The sequence below is a fragment of the Anabrus simplex genome, chromosome 2, assembly GCF_040414725.1.
Source record: "Anabrus simplex isolate iqAnaSimp1 chromosome 2, ASM4041472v1, whole genome shotgun sequence".
In the NCBI taxonomy this organism is placed as follows: Eukaryota; Metazoa; Arthropoda; class Insecta; order Orthoptera; family Tettigoniidae; genus Anabrus; species Anabrus simplex.
In genome coordinates this window covers 883,761,389-883,781,363 of record NC_090266.1, presented here as the reverse complement: position 1 = coordinate 883,781,363, position 19,975 = coordinate 883,761,389, and the positions used below count along the sequence as shown (strand labels likewise).

Genomic DNA, 19,975 nt, shown 5'->3' with positions numbered 1-19,975 from the left:
GTGAGTGACGTATTTCGGGTGATGTGCTTTGTGTAAATAGTTTGTACATAAACTTTAGCTTCTAGTTTTATATGCCTAAGAATAAGGAATGCAGCCGCATTAGTTTACCGTATTAAACACTACTTCATTCCATTTAAAGTGATAATTTACTGGCACGAAACAAATGTTGAATAGCGAGTTCGGACAGACGCAGTGTGTTGCCAAAGGACGTAGTTTCAAAAGCGGCAGTAAACACAGTCTGGTTACGTGTACGTGTCGAAGGAGCGGGAGTTAGAGAGTGAAGAGCGGCATGGCGAGGAGCGGAGCGAGTTTGGGGGATGAGCTGGTTGAAAGTCGAGGTAAATTCTCTTCACTCTCCCTCGACGCTCTCAGTATGAGCGAGTGTTATGTTTGAACGGTCCGCTCCCTTGAAAGGAGCGAGCGGGGAGTCGCTCCACAGAAAGAGTCGTTCATCAGTAACGACCCGCTCCTGAGCGACCCAACACTAGTATCTACACATCCTAAAGATATAACTGTATGGCTTTTTGCAGTAAGAAAATTTAAAAACTGAATTGTTCCATTTTTACAATTGCTTCCTTTACTTTACCCAAAAACCACAGGTTACCTCAGCCATTTTTGGTTACAAAATATGACAAAATATAATGACTAGATACAGTTTCACTTGACGTTGCATGATTATTTCTTACCTTATGAAATTTGCCAGCAATTAAATATGCAATTTATTAAATGTCTAGACCATATAAGCCACTGGTAAGATCCCAATTAGATGATGATGATGAAGCTTGTTGTTTAAAGGGACCTAACATCTAGGTCATTGGCCCCTAATGGTACAAAATGAGACGAAATGTAATGTCAATTTAAAAGTACAAAATCCTCCACTGACCAGAATTCAAAACGTGAGGACGAAGAATGAATGGATGGATATGAATTTAAAACTATCAGTGGATTCGACTCTCAATTCCCCACATTCCCAGAAACTCGCGTCAAACAATAGTATTACTGACAAAGGGATTGTTTCTAAAGCACAATACGGAATCGATGATTCTTGTAGTTTATAAGGGTCCAAAATCTAGGTCATCGACCCCTCATAATGGTACTTATTGCTAGGAAAGTAGATCCATGGTATTTGTCATGTTGCAGTACTAATCAAAAGTAGCAATACTCGCAGTATTCCACACATTATGGTAATGCTCACAGGCAATGAAACATGCACATCTAATACAGACCTATGGTGTTGCTCACACTGCGGCACAATTTGCAGGCAACGCAAACCTATGGTGTTCCTCACATAATTGTACTAACCACAGGGACTCATACTATCCTGTGGTGTTCCTCACATAGTGGGCACTAATCATAGGCAAGGCAGAAGCATGGTGTCGCTCATATAGTGGTAATCACAGGTACTGCAAAACTCAGCCGGAAGCACATTGTTGCTACTAATCACAAACATATTGTGTACCTAACGTAGTGGTACTACGCGCAAGTAAAAGCGACCCATGGTGTTCCCTGCATCATCATCATCATCATCATCATCTGCAGTTTCCAGCTGTTAGCCGGGTCTGCTTGGAACATAAGCCTCTCCATCTCCTCTTGTCTTTCCACCACTTCTCCCTAGTCACTCTTGCCCAGTCCTCTCCTCTCCTCTTCTCTTCTCTGTACACACTCTTCCACTCCTTTTAATCACCTGTCTCTTGGTCTTCCACTTGGTTGTTTATCTGTTATCTTCATTTCGTTCATCCTCCTCGGTATCCTTCTCTCCGTCATTCTCTTCATGTGTCCATACCATCTAAGTCTAGATGCCTCTATCCTATTCTGTAGTGGCTATTCTTTTACTATCTCTTGAATCTTCTCATTTCTCATCTTATCCCATCTTGTCACTCCTATCCTGCTTCTCAAAAATTTCATTTCACTTGCCTGTATTCTATTAACGGCTCTCTGCCTCATTACCCAAGGCTCAGCTGCATAGGTATATAGTACATCCTGTATATCACCCTTTTGCTTCTCTGAGGGACATCCTTGCTCCAAACCAGACTTCTGACACTTTTCAGGAATGCTCCTGCTTGTCTTCCACGCTCGATTATTTCCTTATCATTTCTTCCACTTTCCTCCATGATACTTCCTAAGTACTTGAAACACTCTACCTTCCTAAGCTGTTCCCCTCCAAGAATTATCCCTCTCGTAGATCTCTCCTTCTTTCTAGTTGTGATCACTATCTCGCTCTTTTGGGCATTAAATTTCATTCCATATTGTTCCAACTCATCTACCCAAGCATCTAACTGTTCCTGGATATCCTCTTCCTATTCTCCCCAGACTAACAGGTCATCTGCAAACATCATCACTTTCATTTTTCCTTCTCCAAATTTCCTTGCCACTTTTGTCATTATCTCGTCCATTGTTACTATGAAGAGCAAGGGTGACAGAGCACTTCCTTGTTTTAATCCACCTTTTTGCTCAAAGCAGCCCCTTCTCTCTCCTCCTCACACAACTGACACTCCCATTGTACATCTCCTTCACTCTTTCTACGGTCTGTTACTCGACACCTTTTTTCTGTAAGGCTTCCCACACCTTGTTTCTACACACACGGTTATAAGCTTTCTCAAAGTCCACGAAGGCTATCACAAGATCCTTACCCCATTCATAATGATGTTCTTGTAGTTGTCTTACTGTGAATATAAGGTCCACTGTGGACCTTCCTGATCTGAAACCATACTGCTCTTCTCTTAACTTTTCTTCCACCCTCTTTCTGATTCTATTCTCCAGAATCTTCTCAAACACCTTGGTACAGTGGCATATCAATGTGACTCCCCTATAGTTCTTAACCTCTTTTCTATTCCCCTTCCTGAAAATGGGTATGATTACCCCCTTCTTCCAATCTTCAGGGGGTCTTCCTTTCCTTCCATACTACTTTCAACACACAATAAAGCCACTGTTTCCCTATCTCCCCTGCTGCCTTCACCATCTCAATACTCACTTCATCTAACCCTAGGGATTTCCCTTCTTTCATCTTGTCCACTGCTAGCTCCACTTCTGCCCATGTTAATTCCTTTTCTTCTTCCGTATTTCTTACTTCCTCCCTGCCTCTACTTTCCTGCTCAGTGCATCCTTCCGGGTTTAGTAAATCTTCAAAATACTCCTTTCCTGCACTCCATTTCAATTTTTGGTTATCATTATAACATCTTCCCTCACGCCTTTCCTCTTTCTCTTGACCATTCCATACAGTACCTTTTTATTACCTTTGCTATCCTCTTCCATCATGTTTGTCCACTTTTCCATCCATTTTTTCTTCTCCTCTGTTACAACCTTTTTAGCTTCTTCCTTTTTTGTCTTACATTCTTGTCTTGTCTCCGTTGTCCTCTGTTGAAACCACACTCTGAAAGCTTTATTCTTCTCTAACTGCTGCTTGACTCTGTCAATCCACCATGGGGTCTCCTTGCATCTTTTTCTGGCACTAGTTCTCCCACAAACTTCCTCTGCAGTTTTTACTAGTGTCCTCTTGAACCTTTCCCATTCCTCCTCTCCTGTTTTTATATCATCTGTTGGTACATTCAATCTTATTTTTTCCCGGTATTCTTCCTTGGTTTCCTTTTCCTTCAGTTTTCATATTTTGATACTTCTTGCTTCTCTGTTCTCTTCCTTTCCATCATTGTTCTCAGTTTCATTACCAGTAGTCTGTGGTCACTATCTAGGGCCTCTGATGGTATTACCCTTACATCTATAACATTCCTCTTCATTTCCCAGTCATAGATCATGTAATCTACAATGGATTTCCTAGACCAGTCACTGCTATAGCACATTATCTTATGGCTTTCTCTCTTTTTAAACCATGAGTTCCCGACCATCATCCCAATTCTTTTGCACAAATCCAGTAGTCTTTCTCCTTCCTTATTCCTATTTCCCCATCCTTCCACTCCAAGTACGTTTTCATAACCCTTCCTTTCCATGCCTACATGGGCATTCAAGTCCCCTATTACTACGTTATTTTGTCCATTCAATTGTCTCTCTAATTCTTCCTCAAAGTCATCTTTATCTTGTTGCGTGCATCCTGCTTGTGGAGCATACACTTTTAGTTGCCTCCTACAAGAGGCAGGGGAAGATCCCAATTAGAATATCATTCCACTGTAAGATACGTTCACCAGGAATACTTCATTCCAGAACTGGAAAGATCCATAAGAAAGCAGCACGATTTGTTCCTGGTGATTTTGACAAAAGAGTAGTTACGAAATGTTGCAAACTTTGGGCTTGGAAGACTTGGGAACAAGGAGACGAGCTGCTCGACTAAGCTGTATCATCGAAGCTGTGAGATGGCATGGAATGACATTAGTAAACTAATAAGCTTAAATGGAGTTTTAAAAGTAGGAAAGATAATAATATGAAGATAATGTTGGAATTTGAGGGGACAAATTGGGGCAAATATTTCTTTATATGAAGAGGAATTAGGGACTGAAATAATTTACCAAGGTAGATGTTCAATAAATGTTAAATTTCTTTGAAATAATTTAACAAAAGACAAGATAATCAACTGATGGGAAATCTGCCATCCAGCAACTGCCCTAACTTCAGAGCAGAGATGATTGACTGATTGACTGACTGATCAATTGATTGATTGATACCTTGTGCAAAATAACCAAAGAGTGTGAACTGGCATAACTTCACAAGAGACCTTCCAATCTTACTTATTTGATCCATTTCCTCCCTAGTAAGGAGTTTCTTGAAGTTAGACAGCTCGTCAATGTGAGCTTTCAAGGAAAAATATCTATCCTCCTTCAGCAATTTGTTATTGATTGCTATGAATAGGTTTGTTGGAATATTCAAACTCTGCATTTTAGTCCTAAATTCTATTTACAGCATATATTGTAATAACTGCATTCTAGGAGACTGTAATATGTATCATTTGTCATTCTTGCTACTGACAACCCATCAGCTAATCTGTTTACATTTCGAGTATCCACAGGTCAACAAATTTCAGTCAGATTACTGTATTCCAAGCTTTCATAGGACATACGTTCCCAAATATTAGGCCTAGAGAGTGTAGGAATGGAGCTTGAACTCTCATAAAACTACCAAGGAAAATGTCTTCAAACTTCAAAGCAGAAAGGACACTCCTATCAGAAAAATCAATTATTTCTGCACATAATATGCTGATGGCACCGTAGCTCACAATGTGATTAGAGGTATCCGCTTAAACTACTTTGAACACAAAGTGAATTACTTCGTATAAGAACGTCTTCTCCAGAAAATTAGAAAAATTGTTGAATAAGAGAACGTACCTTTCCTCTTTCATTTTTTTATAACTGTTAGGTTCTTCAGTCTGTCACCGACTTATGAATAAATAAAATACCTGAAAAAGAAAATATATAATAACAGATTATACCTGAAAAAGAAATAACTTAATTCAATTACAATGACATGTTTCATTCTGGAAAGATCATCAGCTTCTATCAAATCATAGATTTTTTAAACTTATGAATTGATTAATATTATTGATAAATGTAAAACCATTTATAATAAAACCTGTGTCCAATCTTACAATAACTGTTTGAATGTTAAAACTGATATTAATGAAGTAGTACCCAATGTGGTTCTCCTCTCCTCACTGGTCCACCTAGGAGTGCTAGAATTTAATTATGAAAATGAAACATGTCATTCTAATTTAATTAATTTGTTTCTTTTTCAGGTATGATCTGTTATGTTTTGTTTTTCAGGTATTTTATTTCTTCATAAATTACTTTTGAAAGACTGAAGAACCTAACAGTTATAAATTAACTGAGTTGAAACTGAAAAGAAATACTTTTAATATAACAAATATTTTATGAAAATTTTTAATTTCTTATGCACCAGTACAGAGATAAGCATAGTAAGTACAGTTCAACATAGATTCTTGGTCCTGATCAGAATATTATTTTAAATCAGTAATCAGTTACTTGAAGTGCACAGCATCTTCATTTAAGTTTAATACTAAATAATAAGGCTCTAAATTTTCAATGAATAACAACTTAATTTTCAATTATACTCTGGCTGGACCCAATAATTGAGGTGCCCCAAGCACTTACTTGAAGCACAACATTAATACTGCCTATAAATTCAACAACTTTTTCTTGTAGTACAGACTATGTATAAAACTACACATAATTTTATTTTAAACTTGTGCAGTTATATTTATAGCTATCAGGTTAGTTAGAGAAATAAGCGTTAGCCTAGGCCTACAAATAAAAGGACATTAAGCTGGATGTGGAACAGTTCATCCATCAAATATACATGATTTCTTGGGAGCAGGAGATATCTCAGCAAAACATCATGCTATATGGTTTCAATGACAAAAATACACTATTTCTCAAGTAGATTTTTAACGTAAAAAAAGAAAATGTTATTGGATAAATTTGACAGTGTGTTTAATTATCTGTTTACAAAATGACTGCAGGAATTAAGAATGAATTCATATGACGGCTTAAAACAATACTGGTTGAGTGCCTCATAAGTAGGAGCAAACTGATAATGATGAATCACTTCATAAGCTCACCCCTGCTATCTTTCCTCATGTAGCTACTTCATTACCCTTGCCATGATGCCTTAGAAAAGAGACATAAGATTACAAAGACTATTTATCCAGTAATAGTACACTTGAATGGGTACCTGGCACTTCACAAATATATATATTAGTATTCATTTGTTCAAACATGCCTTCCCTAATACCGAGACCAGAAGGTGCAAGTGAGAGATTACTGCTAATCCAGCACACACAATATTTTCCAAATCAAAGATAATTTAGAATCTCAATTTAATTTCAAGTCATAAGGATTTTACAGCAGATAATCAAAGTGGAATTTCACTCTTCCAATGTTGCTCATGTAAGAGGCAATTTGAAAAATAAGAATTGCTTTTCAACTATATATATATATATATATATATATATATATGAAACAAGGGAAAACTAATGTTCTTTTAACTTATACATTTTCATCAACATCCTGAGATGATGAACACAAATAACACCATCCAATATACACGGTACATCCTGGTAATGAATGGTAAACAACTGATTGCAACTTCCACAAGGTATCACTCATATCTGTACAGCACAGGCACAAGTAGAATTTGAGTGCTACAAACATTCTCTTACTTCTGAGAGTGTTTCCTTGACAAGGGGACAGTATGAGGAGGACTACGAGTAGTGATATGATAACTGCAGCTAGGGGAGCTAGGGGAGTGTTAGGAGTCCGCTTGTCAGGTGAACATTAGGGGGGCGACTATCAATATGTTCCTCAATCTCCCATATAGGAAATAAACTTAACACCTGGAAGAAAATAATAATTCATATCATCATCTCTACACTTCAAACAAGGTATGGATATAGGTGATATTATAAAACTCTCTGAAATGTCACATGCTCGACATTCCCAACTGCTTACATTCTTTATATTCTTTGCTTTCTACCACCAGCGTTTCTTTCAACATGCTGCAAAATCTACTCTATGAAATTTAAAGCTGAGTCAGTGACTGAGATACAATCTTAGAGGAGCCTGTATATTGTAGCCACATATAATCACTAGAAACTTTAAAAATTTCAAAGTCCTTTGAAAACATTTAAGAAAAGACTAGGTAAACAACTGATAGGGAATCTGCCACATGGGCAACAGTCCTACATGCAGATCATTTATGACTGATTGATTGACTCCTGTCAATAACCTCTTGTCAGAAGAACAAACAGGAATAGCTCAAAACATATGTGGTAAAATACTTGAGAGATATTGAGATTTATATACACAAACAGTTAACTCGGACAAATTTGGAAGAATATTTTTCATAATCTTCATATAAAACTCCACCATTATTTTAAAATCTATGAGACTGAAATACTTAATAAATCACACACGTTGACATACCTCAACATTAAAAGATGCAGGGCATTCACTGCACAAGAATGGCTTGTCATCAGAGTGGCATTTGACATGCCTCTTCAGCTGCACCCACTTATCGAATTCCTTCGAACAAATATCACAGATAAACGGCCCCTGAAATAGTCACATGAGATTAATTGTAATATTGTAAACTGCAATTTGAAATACAGGTTACTTGGTGATTTTTTGTAATTTAATTTAATACAAAATATGTTCAAATACCATCTACATACCAAAATAAATGTTTCAAATTAGTTCTGATTTGCAGTGTGAGCAAATTATCTGCTGCCTCCCCAATGCTCTGAACACCCACCACCTTAAAAACTGTCGAGTGAGATACTTTTAAAAAATGCAGGATATGTCTTTTTTTGGCTGAATTTCACATGGTAACATATGGATCGCTACCTTGTACTGACTTATGTTCGACACAGTACTTTAATGACAAAGAAGAACTATGTGTTAAAATGGATATCATGTTAACTCCCCAAGTACCATGTTTTAATATATGTTTGTCTAAAAAGTTTTAAGATATGCTAATTTTTATTTTGAAGTTTTTATTTATGTTTATCTATTAAACTGAAGATGGCCTGAAAAAAGGGCCAAAACTAGTACTGAATTCCTTACTGATCCTGATTTTAGTATATCTCGAGAACTTAATTTGATATCACAAGCTGAATTAAATGACCTTGCAAGAAATTTGAAATTACCTAAAACATAGGCCAGATTTTATCATCTCGTCTTCACGGATGGAACCTTTTACAACCTGGCACAAAAATAACATCGTTCAATAAATGGGAATACAATCTGTCAGCATTTTTAACAGAAAGTGAACAATTAGTTTCTTGTAATGATTAGGGCTCTTATTCGAGCATATTAGCATATTATTGCCTAAATAGTACACATTGAAAGAAGCCTTTCGGTGGTATTTTCATCTCTCTGGGACCAACAGAATTTAAATTTATCGAGCATATAAATGCATAAAACTGCAGTTTTCAGAATAGAAGCATATAAATGCACATTCTTGTGGTTTTCGTCTAAATAGTTTGTTTTTCTTTGAATTCTCCCCCGAATTCGGGCCCTGACCATCCTTAAGGTTCTAAAACAGAAATAATTATTGAAAAGCCTATCTGGTGCGAATAATTGATCCGCAGGTTTTTAACCTTTAGTGAGATCATTCACACACCCTAATTGGCCTCTGCCGGATTAGAGTGCGACTTGTCAGATATGCGATGGAAGCCCCAAGCATCCTTTCCCTTTGAAATTTGAGGTATTTCAGTGGTGTGCCTATTTTGGAAACCAGTATTGTTTAGGTGGCTTTTTCCATGAAGTGGTGTAAGATCCGACCCGGTCAAGTCAAGTTTCTGCATTTTACTCTCAGTTTTCGTATCCGTACGTACCTATCGAGTCCTTGTGATTTCTAAGTACGCGATGCCTGAAGTTAAGGAGTCTCTGAGTGTGCAAAGGAAGAGCCCGACTCGTTTTCTACTGACGGGAAAATTCTTTTCTGCAAAATGTGCGAAAAAGAGGCAATTTCTTATTGACATTTTCACATCTACGTTCTTAAAGATATTACGGGTCAAACGGTTGAAATTTCAAGTAAGGCGTATGTGCAGCACACGGTGCCTACCTACTAGGTAAGTAGAGAGAAGTCTAAGAATTCGGAGTGTAGACCCGTTAGATCCTCAGATTTTACATTTCCAAGACGGAAAGTGACGTTTGGATTTGCTATTTTTCATGGGATCGTTGAGAGGGTGCTTGTATTTCTACTGCAATTTTTGAAAATAATTTCATAGTCCACAATGCTTTATTTTTGTTCATTCAATGTATTTTTTCCTCACTTATGCGTACCTACCTATTTATTTTCAGATCAAGGTTTTGAAGGGTTTTCAATTTTCCCAACATAAAGCCACAAGTGGACACTCAGCAAAAGTTGAAGAATTCAAAAAAAGGAAATCGAAGAAACAAGTGCTGATACAACCTTTTCTCAATCAGCAACAGCACTCGGACGAGTTCTCTTCCAGAGTTTGTAGGGCGTTTTTAAGCGCCAACATACCCCTCTACAAGCTCGAACATGCTGAGATTAGAGCTCTCTTCAAGGACTTTGCAGGAAGAGAGTTGTCTCACGAGTCGACCCTACGTAAAAATTACGTTTCTTCAGAGTATGAAAAGGTATGAATTCATGCATGATTGCCGTATTCCGCATTCTTGTTTAAACAATTTAGAAGTAATTTTACCATGGATCTGGCTCTGTCGTAATGAAGGTAATCTCTTGATAATACCTTCATTCCATGAAGAATATTCATTTAGGTACTTTCTTCACCAGGTTCTACACACAATCAGGGACGACATCAGGAGCCACCCAACTTGGTTATCTATCGGCAAGACCACAGACAGTTGTGGAAGATAAATGGCCAATATTATTGTTGGAAAACTCAGTCCCAGTGAACAGAGGAAGGGCCACCTAATTCTGTGCAGGAAGCTAGATGTGACAAACCATGGTACCATTGTGCGAACAGTGCAAGCAGCTCTGCGTAATTATATTTTTGTTAATTTATTTTTGGAGCGTTTTGCCAAAGAAGAACAAGTACAGTCTGGCTACAATTTCAATGCATTCTACGTATGCTCAGTGAAGACTCCGATAGTTCTGATAGTTAAATATCTCTTACAGTCGTACGACATGTCAGAATCCCATTAACTGAACGGTTCACCCTTCATTTTATGCATTCCTGTTTCAGGCTTGCTGTGGCCAACCTTTTCAGATGAGGAGGTAAATAAAGTACTTGCATTGGTGACTGACGCTGCTCCCTACATGATTAAGGCTGGGAAGAGCCTCAAGCTTCTCTACCCGAAGATGTTACATGTTACTTGTCTTGCCCATGCAATGCACAGAGTTGCTGAGGAGCTGCGCGAAAAATCATCCAGCGTCAACAGCGTCATTTCCTCAGTGAAGAAAATTTTCGTCGAGGCTCCTGCTCGTGTCCGTACCTTCAAGACGATGCACCCAGAGCTCCCTTTACCTCGCGAGCCTATACTGACGTGATGGGGAACTTGGATCTTGGCTGTCTTGTATTACGCTGAAAATCATAGGGCAATTGAAGAGGAGGGCCTAGTTGAAATGTTTAAAATCTTCATTTTCGAGGTTTTCTCTATCATTCTTTTCATATCTTTTATCTTTACTCCATCATACGGTGCCTAATTATGTAATTTTCTCAGTTATTCTCCTCGGCTAATGTTTTTCATTTATATTTTTTCCAGGTGATCAATACGTTTGATGAGGCGGACAGCAAGTACATCACGAAAGCTAAGGCTGCTTTTAAAATGAAGGGCTTGATGCCATCCTCGACTTTCATAAAAGCCTACATGAGCGTCATTTCTGAGGCCATCTTAAAGTTGGTATCGCGAGGGATGGAGTTGGTTGAAGTGGTCGCTACAATACAAGGAGTCGTCGAAGAAGCCGACTTGTGGCCTGGAGAGACTGGGAAAACCGTGAAACAAAAATTGGAGTTTGTGCTGGCTCGAAATCCCGGTTGGAGTGCAGCGTTGGACTTGGAGAGGATGCTGCGGGGCGAGTCTGAACTGTCAGAGGATTTTCCGAACTACTCTGCACAAGAAGCAGCATCATTCAAGTATTTATCTCTCGTGTCAGTTGACGTCGAAAGATTGTTCTCATCACTGAAACTTTTATTGACTGATTTAAGAAAATCATTCAAAACTGAAAACAAAGAAAAAATTCTTGTTGTACAGAGCAATGCAGATCTCACCGACTCACCTAATTCTGAACATCTTGTAAATGAACTTTTAAACTGTAACTTTTATAAGAATACTTCTCATATATATACTTGAATGCGAGTATATCACAGTGTATCATACACACAATTAGAAAATAAAGCTCGTATATAAAGATATGTTACTGGTTTTTTCGTTTCACTTTCCTATCTATAGTTTTTAACGGTGTTTTTCAAGCATATTCTGCATATTCAACCCGATATAATGGTTTTTTCGAGCATATCTATGGAGCATATAATGGGTTTTTCGAGCATATCTATCGAGCATATAACACATGGTTTTCGAGCATATCTGGAGATTTTATCGAGCATATCGATCCGAGCCCTACTAATGATGTCAAAGGGCTAATGGTGGCTCTGGCAAGAGATCATGATCTTAAAGAATGGTGTATGTTCATAGACTCGTCGAAAACAAGTTTAAAAGTCGTGCTTTTGCATATAAATCCACCTGTCCTAGTCGCCTATTCCGTTAATAGGAAAGAAACAAAGTATGATAGTATGGAAAAAATTCTTAAGGCTTTGAACTATACAGAACACGGGTGGCAGATTTGTAGAGATCTAAAAGTGAAGGTATGCTAACAGGAATGCAGCCAGGATTCACAAAATTTTGTTGTTTTCTCTGTCAGCGGGACAGTCGAGATAAGCATAATCATTATGAAATTAGAGAGTGATCATCACGAGAAAGGACAAAAAAGTGTTAAAAACTTGCCACTTGTTGATATTGCCAAAATACTTTTGCCCCCGTTGCATATAAAACTGGGGTTGATGAAGAACTTTGTTAAAGTAATAGACAAATCAGGAAGGGTATTTGAATATTTAAGGGGAAAATTTCAAAGGCTGAGTGAGGCAAAGTATCTTTATAGGCACCGTGCGCGTCGCCCTAGCGGCCGGGTGGAGATCAACATGTGAGGCAGACTCCAGACTCGCAGTAGCTGTTCTGTTATGACTGAGTGTGTAGTCGCTCCGATGATAATGGCAAAGAAAAGGAGATCAAGTAAACGCAATTGTTTTGTTGTCGGATATTCCAATACTTACGCAAATACGGGAGGTGAAGTACAATTTTATTGTTTTCCAAAACTAGCGATAGATGTGGACCGAAGGAGGAGATGGATACAAGCAGTTAACCGAACGAAGTAAGTAGGCCCACACACATGTACTGCACATGTTTGCAATAAGTTCAATTGATCTGATTTAATTTAATTTTGGTTATAATGTTTAGCACTGATGGATCACTTTGGCAACCTACGACTTACTCAAGAATATGTAGTGTACACTTCATCGGAAACAGAAGATCTGGACACCCATTAAGTCCAGCCTAATGTTCCTACAATATTTCCGGATGAATCCAAGAAGAGGAATATGTCGCCAGGACCCAGCTTACAGCGCTTTCACAGACAACTCAAGCGATTAAAAAAGGAAGAATCAGATCGAAAATTTTCAAGTACATTTTGCCCAAGTAACATAACCAAGGATGCATCCATGGGAACAGAGACATCTGATTTTCATTGTTCAGACTTCATGTTTTCTTGTTCAGCATGTATTCCACTTCATTTCGGTCTGGGAGGGGACATTACAAAACAGGATAAAATGTGTCAACGGAAGACAATCGTGAAGACATCAAGGGTCCAGGTTTCCAAGGCTACAGTTCCATAAGGAACAATACATAAATGCATGATTTAACAGGTGTGAACTTCAACGTCTTTGCCTTGCGTTATTACCAAACTGTAACATTTTGAAATTATGTACAGAAACCAGATTATTCATTTTCCTAATGAAAATGAAAATCGGACTGTCCTATTCTGCTTTGAGAGTGCTATTCGGTGTTCACAGGACAACAATTTCACGTATTTTTTACGACCGTGCTTATGCAATTGGCACTGCGTACGAAACATTTCATATTCTGGCCTAGTAAGGAAAGTGTTCAAGAAACAATGCCTCCAGCATTTAAAAGAAATTACGGTAATTGTCGAGTCATTATTGACTGCACGAAATTTAGGGTTGAACAGCCTCCCCAAGTAGATCAGAGAGAGTATTTCTATTCTCAATACAAGGGTTGCTACACTGCAAAAGTTTTAATTGCAATCACGCCTAGTGGTATGATCGCTTTAAATCTAAATGTTATGGTGGAAGAGCTAGCGACTCATTCATAACAACCGACAGTGGTTTACTTTCCTTCAACCTGGCGATGAGGTCATGGCTAATAAAGGATTTTCTGGCATCAGAACTAACTTACAGTATCTGGCCGCGGTGTCGTAATCATGACACCACCATTCTTATATGACGGGAGATTAACAGCTGAGGAAGTTGAGAGTACTTACAATATTGCGAGTGTTAGAATTCATATAGAAAGGTGTATTCAAAGAATCAAAATATGCAATGTATTACAGAAATTGCGAACAGAACTTTTTTCACACGTGGATGACACCATGCATAGGCTATATGTTGCGTGTTAACAAATTTGCAACCTCCAATAATTAAATAACAGTTTGAGAATTGTTTATCCATCAGTTTGTTTTATATATTCTTTGTTTACATTCTGATCTGTTCAACAAGCAAGAATTGACAAATGCATACTTTTTTTTTGCTATTTGTTTAACGTCGCACCGTCACAGATAGGTCTTATGACGACGATGGGCCAGGAAAGGCCTAGGAATGGGAAGGAAGCGGCCATGGCCTTAATTAAGGTACAGCCCCAGCATTTGCTTGGTGTGAAAACGGAAAACCATCTTCAGGGCTGCCGACATTGAGGTTCAAACCCACTATCTCCCAGATGTGAGCTCACAGTTGCGCTCCTAACCGCACAGCCAACTCACCTGGTTACTTTATTATTATTATTATTATTATTATTATTATTATTATTAGGAATACTGCTAATTTTTGGCAAGTAATTATTGAAATGGAACTTTGTTATTTTGGTGAGACATTCCTCGACATACTTATTGCCCTGATAAATAGGTATTGTCAACTGTTGTGCTTTGCTCTATACATATAGATTACAGTTTTCCAAGTCAGTTACGTACATCAGTATTTGTATTTGTGTGTAATACATATGACTTGTTTTTAACTGTATGTTATTTTGCTCGTCAAAGTAAGGATAACGTATTCACATATTTCCTGACTCATCTACTATTGGTTTATCTTTACAGGAAGATGGACACTTAACTTCTAACACTCTGTCAGCTACATTTCCTTTGAGAACTATGCCTTCTGGAGAGCCACAAATTCAAGTTTTTTTCTTGTGGATTATTAACCCACATTGAATAACATGAACACCAAATGAACTTCCATAGCATTCTATTGCTTCACTTTCCATTTCACTTCCGTAAGAAACATTGTTCAAAACAGCTCCCCCAATTGGAGATTCATTTACAAATGTGAGAGCTAAAGTATCAAAGTTATGTTGCCTAGTTTTGTTCCGATGTGCTTTTGTGCTAGCAGATATTCTTATCTTTCTTTCTTGAAACCATCGAGGGCTTCCTGATTGAGATAGAGTGTCCTGGGAGATTTTAATTATATGATCTGTATCAACCTGCACTTTGCTGGTAAAAAACATTTCGTCACTCACAGTGTGAAAGGTGTATTTGTCTGGCAAGCGCACGTCATTAGAGACTTGTAAATGTAATAGCTGTGTCACAATTTCCTCACATTCTTCTCTCTCCACATCATTTACTACCCTGTCTATCAATGAGGTGACTACGGCCCTGCACGGTTGTTCGATTTCAGTACTTGCTTCTGCTCGAAGCATTACGAAGACTGCAAGGGATGTGTTTTAAAATATTCTCAGTTAATTCAAAGGGGGGAAGAGATGTCCTCAAAGTCTTTTCACCAAACAGTTCTTCTACATGTTTGCCTTTTCTATATTTTTCTGTTAACGCTGTTTTCAGGCTCGGTTTTCCCCATTGTTGCGGACAGTCTGTTTTGGAGACAACACTTTCATTATTTATATAATACACTACCGCAGCTACATGTTTGCAAGTTTTCTGGCGCTGGCAGGACAGGAACATTCGCTGGTAGAGACATTACGATTCTGGTCAACCTGAACATAAAATAAAAATGCGTACAACTTACCAAGCATGCATTAATTCATCCTTACTAAGTAAACTTTATAAATTGTTTATAAATTGTTACCTAACTACAACTTGCCTACCTCAAGTTTCACGATAAGTCGGGTGACTTTTCCTGTGATGTATCCGAAACCATTTGAAATTAACTCTTCAACGCCGTTCACGTGGCCATTGACAACAAGGTTTCTTCCTTTATTGCATAACGATTCCCTTAGATACCCAAATTGAATCACTTTAAACCCGCAACTTGTTCGAATGTCACACGTTGTACTGAGACTCTCGCACTGCACCTCACATCTTGTTTCAGAACGGGCCACTATGTAGCGCTAGTAGTAGCATTTTGATCTATCTGCACAGTGCCTATAGGCCCAAAAATATGCGATCTGTTACAGAATTTGGTATTTGAGGAGACTCTCATTCCTGTTGAAAAAAAAAAAGCCTGGCTTGCTTTTAAATTGGTTTGTGTGAATTTTCTGGGGAAACTATAGAGCAGACAATTACAGAGATATGGTGGAATATTTGTTGAGTGCTTACAAGATGCTGGGATGCAGTATGTCCCTTCAGATTCACTTCCTCCATTTGCACTTTAATTTCTTTCCACCAAACCTTGGTGAGGTCAGTGATGAACACGGGGAACGGTTCCATCAGGGATTAATAGAAATGGAAAGGTGATCAGTGTTCAACATGCTTGCCAATTACTGCTGGCAACTGATCACAGATGTTTTGGAGCCATCTTACCATCTTATACGCGCAAGTCTTCGAGGAAAAAGTTTTAAGAAAGTAAAAATGTTTAATATATGAAGTTTTAATTAATACATAAATACAATTTTAGAATACTTAATATATTTCTATGTTGTGTATTTTGGATTGTGTATTTTTTGAGTTGAAATTACAACAAATATAGAAAACAAGAAAACCGCAAATGAACAACAGTGAACTATATAGCCTATGCAGTATGTCCTCTCAAAAAACTGTTAGGTGTAAGAGAAAAACGAGCTTTAGATTCAAAATCAGCATACCCAAATTAATTAAAATCACATAGTTTCATTTCTGAGAGTAGAAAAAGTTTAAATTTCTTGTACTGTGTTATTGAACTGATTTGAAAGTCAGATATTATGCAGATTGTTATGAAGAGAGGACATGGTTCTTCCTCAAATTATATTTGAGCACTGTGTGAAGTTATTACAAGGCACTGGATATAAATGGAAATGAATAATACGAGGGTTGGGGCAAAATGCATTGAAAGTAATTTTTTCCTTGCAGATATGAGAGCGGATCACAAAATGCTATTTGTAGTGTGGAAACTACGCAGCCAGTGTATTCACAACAACAGATGGCTCTGTGATTGCTGGTAGTAGCACACAGAGAGCTGTGCATCGTCCGAGATGGAAGTAACCTACGTTGAGCAGCGCGCATACACCAAAACAGCCATACTGTGGGAAGGGGGGGGGGGAGGGGGAGAAATGCGAGAGAATGTCACAGTGAATTGGTGGAAGCCCTTGGGAATAATGTCCTCCCATACTGTACAATAGCATGTGGGGTAGGAGTGTTTCAGCAAGGACGTGTGACAATTAGTGTTCAGCAATGCTTGGGACAACCTGTTAAAGTGCAGACTAACGTGGCATGTTCCGTCATCGAGCAGCTCCTAGAGGAAGACAGATGATGGATGTTGCTGAAGTTAGAGAGGGCAAGTGGCACCGAGAAATGCATTATCCACAGGATCTTCCGGACAGAGCTACAACTGTGCAAAATCACATCACGGTGGGTACTGCATGCACTGACGGAAGTTCAACGGTGGATGCGATATGCAACACGCTCTGACCAACTAGCACAGTGGCAACAGGACACAGCCACTTCCTGTCACAAATAACCGCCACTGATGAATTTTGGGCCAGGGAATACGAACAAACTGGAACTCAAACGTCAGTTCGCAGAGTGGCAACATGCTGGATAACCATAATCCTTCCCCTGTGAAACGGATGGTGATCATTGCATATGACATCAGGGGTGTCACTGTGTGCCACTTTGTTCCATATGGCAGAACAGTGAGCGCAGAGTACTACAGGGACTTCCTGGTGCGACAGGTACGATGTGGCGTTTGCGAGTGGATAGTACAATCATACTCCACAACAATGCAAAGGCAAGTTGGCCATGCGGTTAGAGGCACGCTGCTGTGAGCTTGCATTCGGGAGATAGTGAGTTCACACCCCAATGTTGGCGGTCCTGAAGATGGTTTTCCATGGTTTCCCATTTTCACACCAGGCAAATGCTGGAGCTGTACCTTAATTAAGGCCAAGGCCGTTTCCTTCCCACTCCTAACCCTTTCCTATCATATCGTCGCTATAAGACCTATCATTGTCGGTGTGACATAAAGCAAATAGTAAAAAAATATATATGTGAGGCACAATGTTTGCGTGTACTTCAATGTTCACACATGTAGTTCCCACCTCATCCTTTCATCTGTATATGACACATTTTCCAACTGGGCTGTTATCTCCAAGAAAGAAAATGGTTGCAATGACTTTTCTCCAACCCTTGTATTATGGATTTCGTCCCATATTTCAACACCATATTTAATCAGTATATTTAATTATATTTTCTTGCGAATTTCTTTGATGGTGAAGCAGTGAGTGTCTTATATAATGATAAAATTTCAAACCAAGTGTTTGGTATATATGTTAAGCGAGCATTACCGTGAATTCACCCACAAACCACTATTAACTGGAAATAAATTATTTATATGATTATTATTTCATTCTTCATAATAACATGATTTTTACCACCACCACCACCACCACCACCACCACCACCAGCAATACTCAATTAGGAATTCATGAACATGGATAATTACATGTGATAATATATTTACAGTTTTGTCCTTGAACAGGTTTAGTGCAGTTTGGTTGTGATATTTGTGTTTATTTCATTCATGAGTTATCCAGATATGATGTTTCCAATTTGTTGTTGTTTAGATGATCAATATTTATTAATACAAGTCAGAATTGTAAATTGTGGTTACATTATGGAGTTGTTATATATTTTTTATTCCAATTTAATTTTTTCTTTTACAGAAAAAATAACTTGTCACTTTGCCTGAGGAAAGGAGTGTCAAATTTCTATAGCTGATGTATCCAAAATGTAATAAAAAATCATTTAAATGTAAATAATTCAATAACTATGTTTGAGAAATATAATTTTTATAAGATACTTGATTGTATAACAATTATTTAATTTTTTAGATAATTTAATCATTAATTCATTTGAAAACTCTTTTTTGCAATGAGAATTTAAGCTTATTTTACTATATCAGTAAAGCATTCAAGACAAGATTAAAATAATAGTAAATTCATAATTGGAATAAATAATAATGTTCTTTGTTTTTACGTCCCACTAACTACTTTTACAGTTTTCAGAGACACTGAAGTGCCGGAATTTAGTCCCTCAGGAGTTCTTTTACGCATCAGTAAATCTACTGACACAAGGCTGATATATATGAGCAACTTCAAATACCACCGGACTGAGCCAGGATCTAACCTGCCAAGTTGGGGTCAGAAGGCCAGCGCCTCAACCGTCTGAACCACTCAGCCGGCATTCATAATTGGAATAATGAATGTCATTCATTATAGGCTATAGGGAAAATTTGTAACACCCCATTTGTTTGTGGAATTTATAATGTAAATTCATATTGATTAGTTGTATAGTGATCACAAATGTGCGAGATTGGATGGGCAAATTCTAAATAAAAATTTCAATTTAAAATTGTAACTTCGAGTCTGGATATTTTTCTTTATATAACATTATTTCCCTGAGATCCTCCTCCTTTCGTCCATAGTAAATGTACCAGGAGGTACACCTCTACGCCGCACGTTTAAATCTTGCGCCAATAAAACCTCCTCTACAGGAGAAACTCTGAACTTAAAACTGGACTAACTTATAAATTTTCTCTGAAGATGGCGCCACTAAAATTTTTTGTTCTGGTGAAGTTTCCTGAACTGTGTACATTTCTACTCGTTTTGTTTCCCGTTTGGCAAGAAGTATGAAAATTCTCTCATAGATGTCTCTGCTAAAAAAACTACGATCATGCACCCTGGTACGAAGTGAAGGAACTTTTCGAAGAAATTTTGTACTCATTAGTTTTTTCTTTACTAAATTTCGTTCATTCATTTGTGGGTTGGCAGTTTTGAATTTATCCAATCCCAAATTTCTGTAATTAATTTCCCACCAATCATGT

At 38.0% G+C, this 19,975-nt stretch overlaps 1 protein-coding gene across 1 annotated transcript in view; it reads right to left on the bottom strand.

The window, feature by feature from the left end:
* Window positions 1–19,975, bottom strand: part of LOC136863722 (zinc finger protein 236) — a 795,935-nt gene that overhangs the window by 676,141 nt on the left and 99,819 nt on the right. The window contains exon 5 of the mRNA XM_068226059.1: window positions 7,881–8,009. Within this exon, the coding sequence (XP_068082160.1) occupies window positions 7,881–8,009 (129 nt within the window). The remainder of the gene's footprint in view (window positions 1–7,880; window positions 8,010–19,975) is intronic.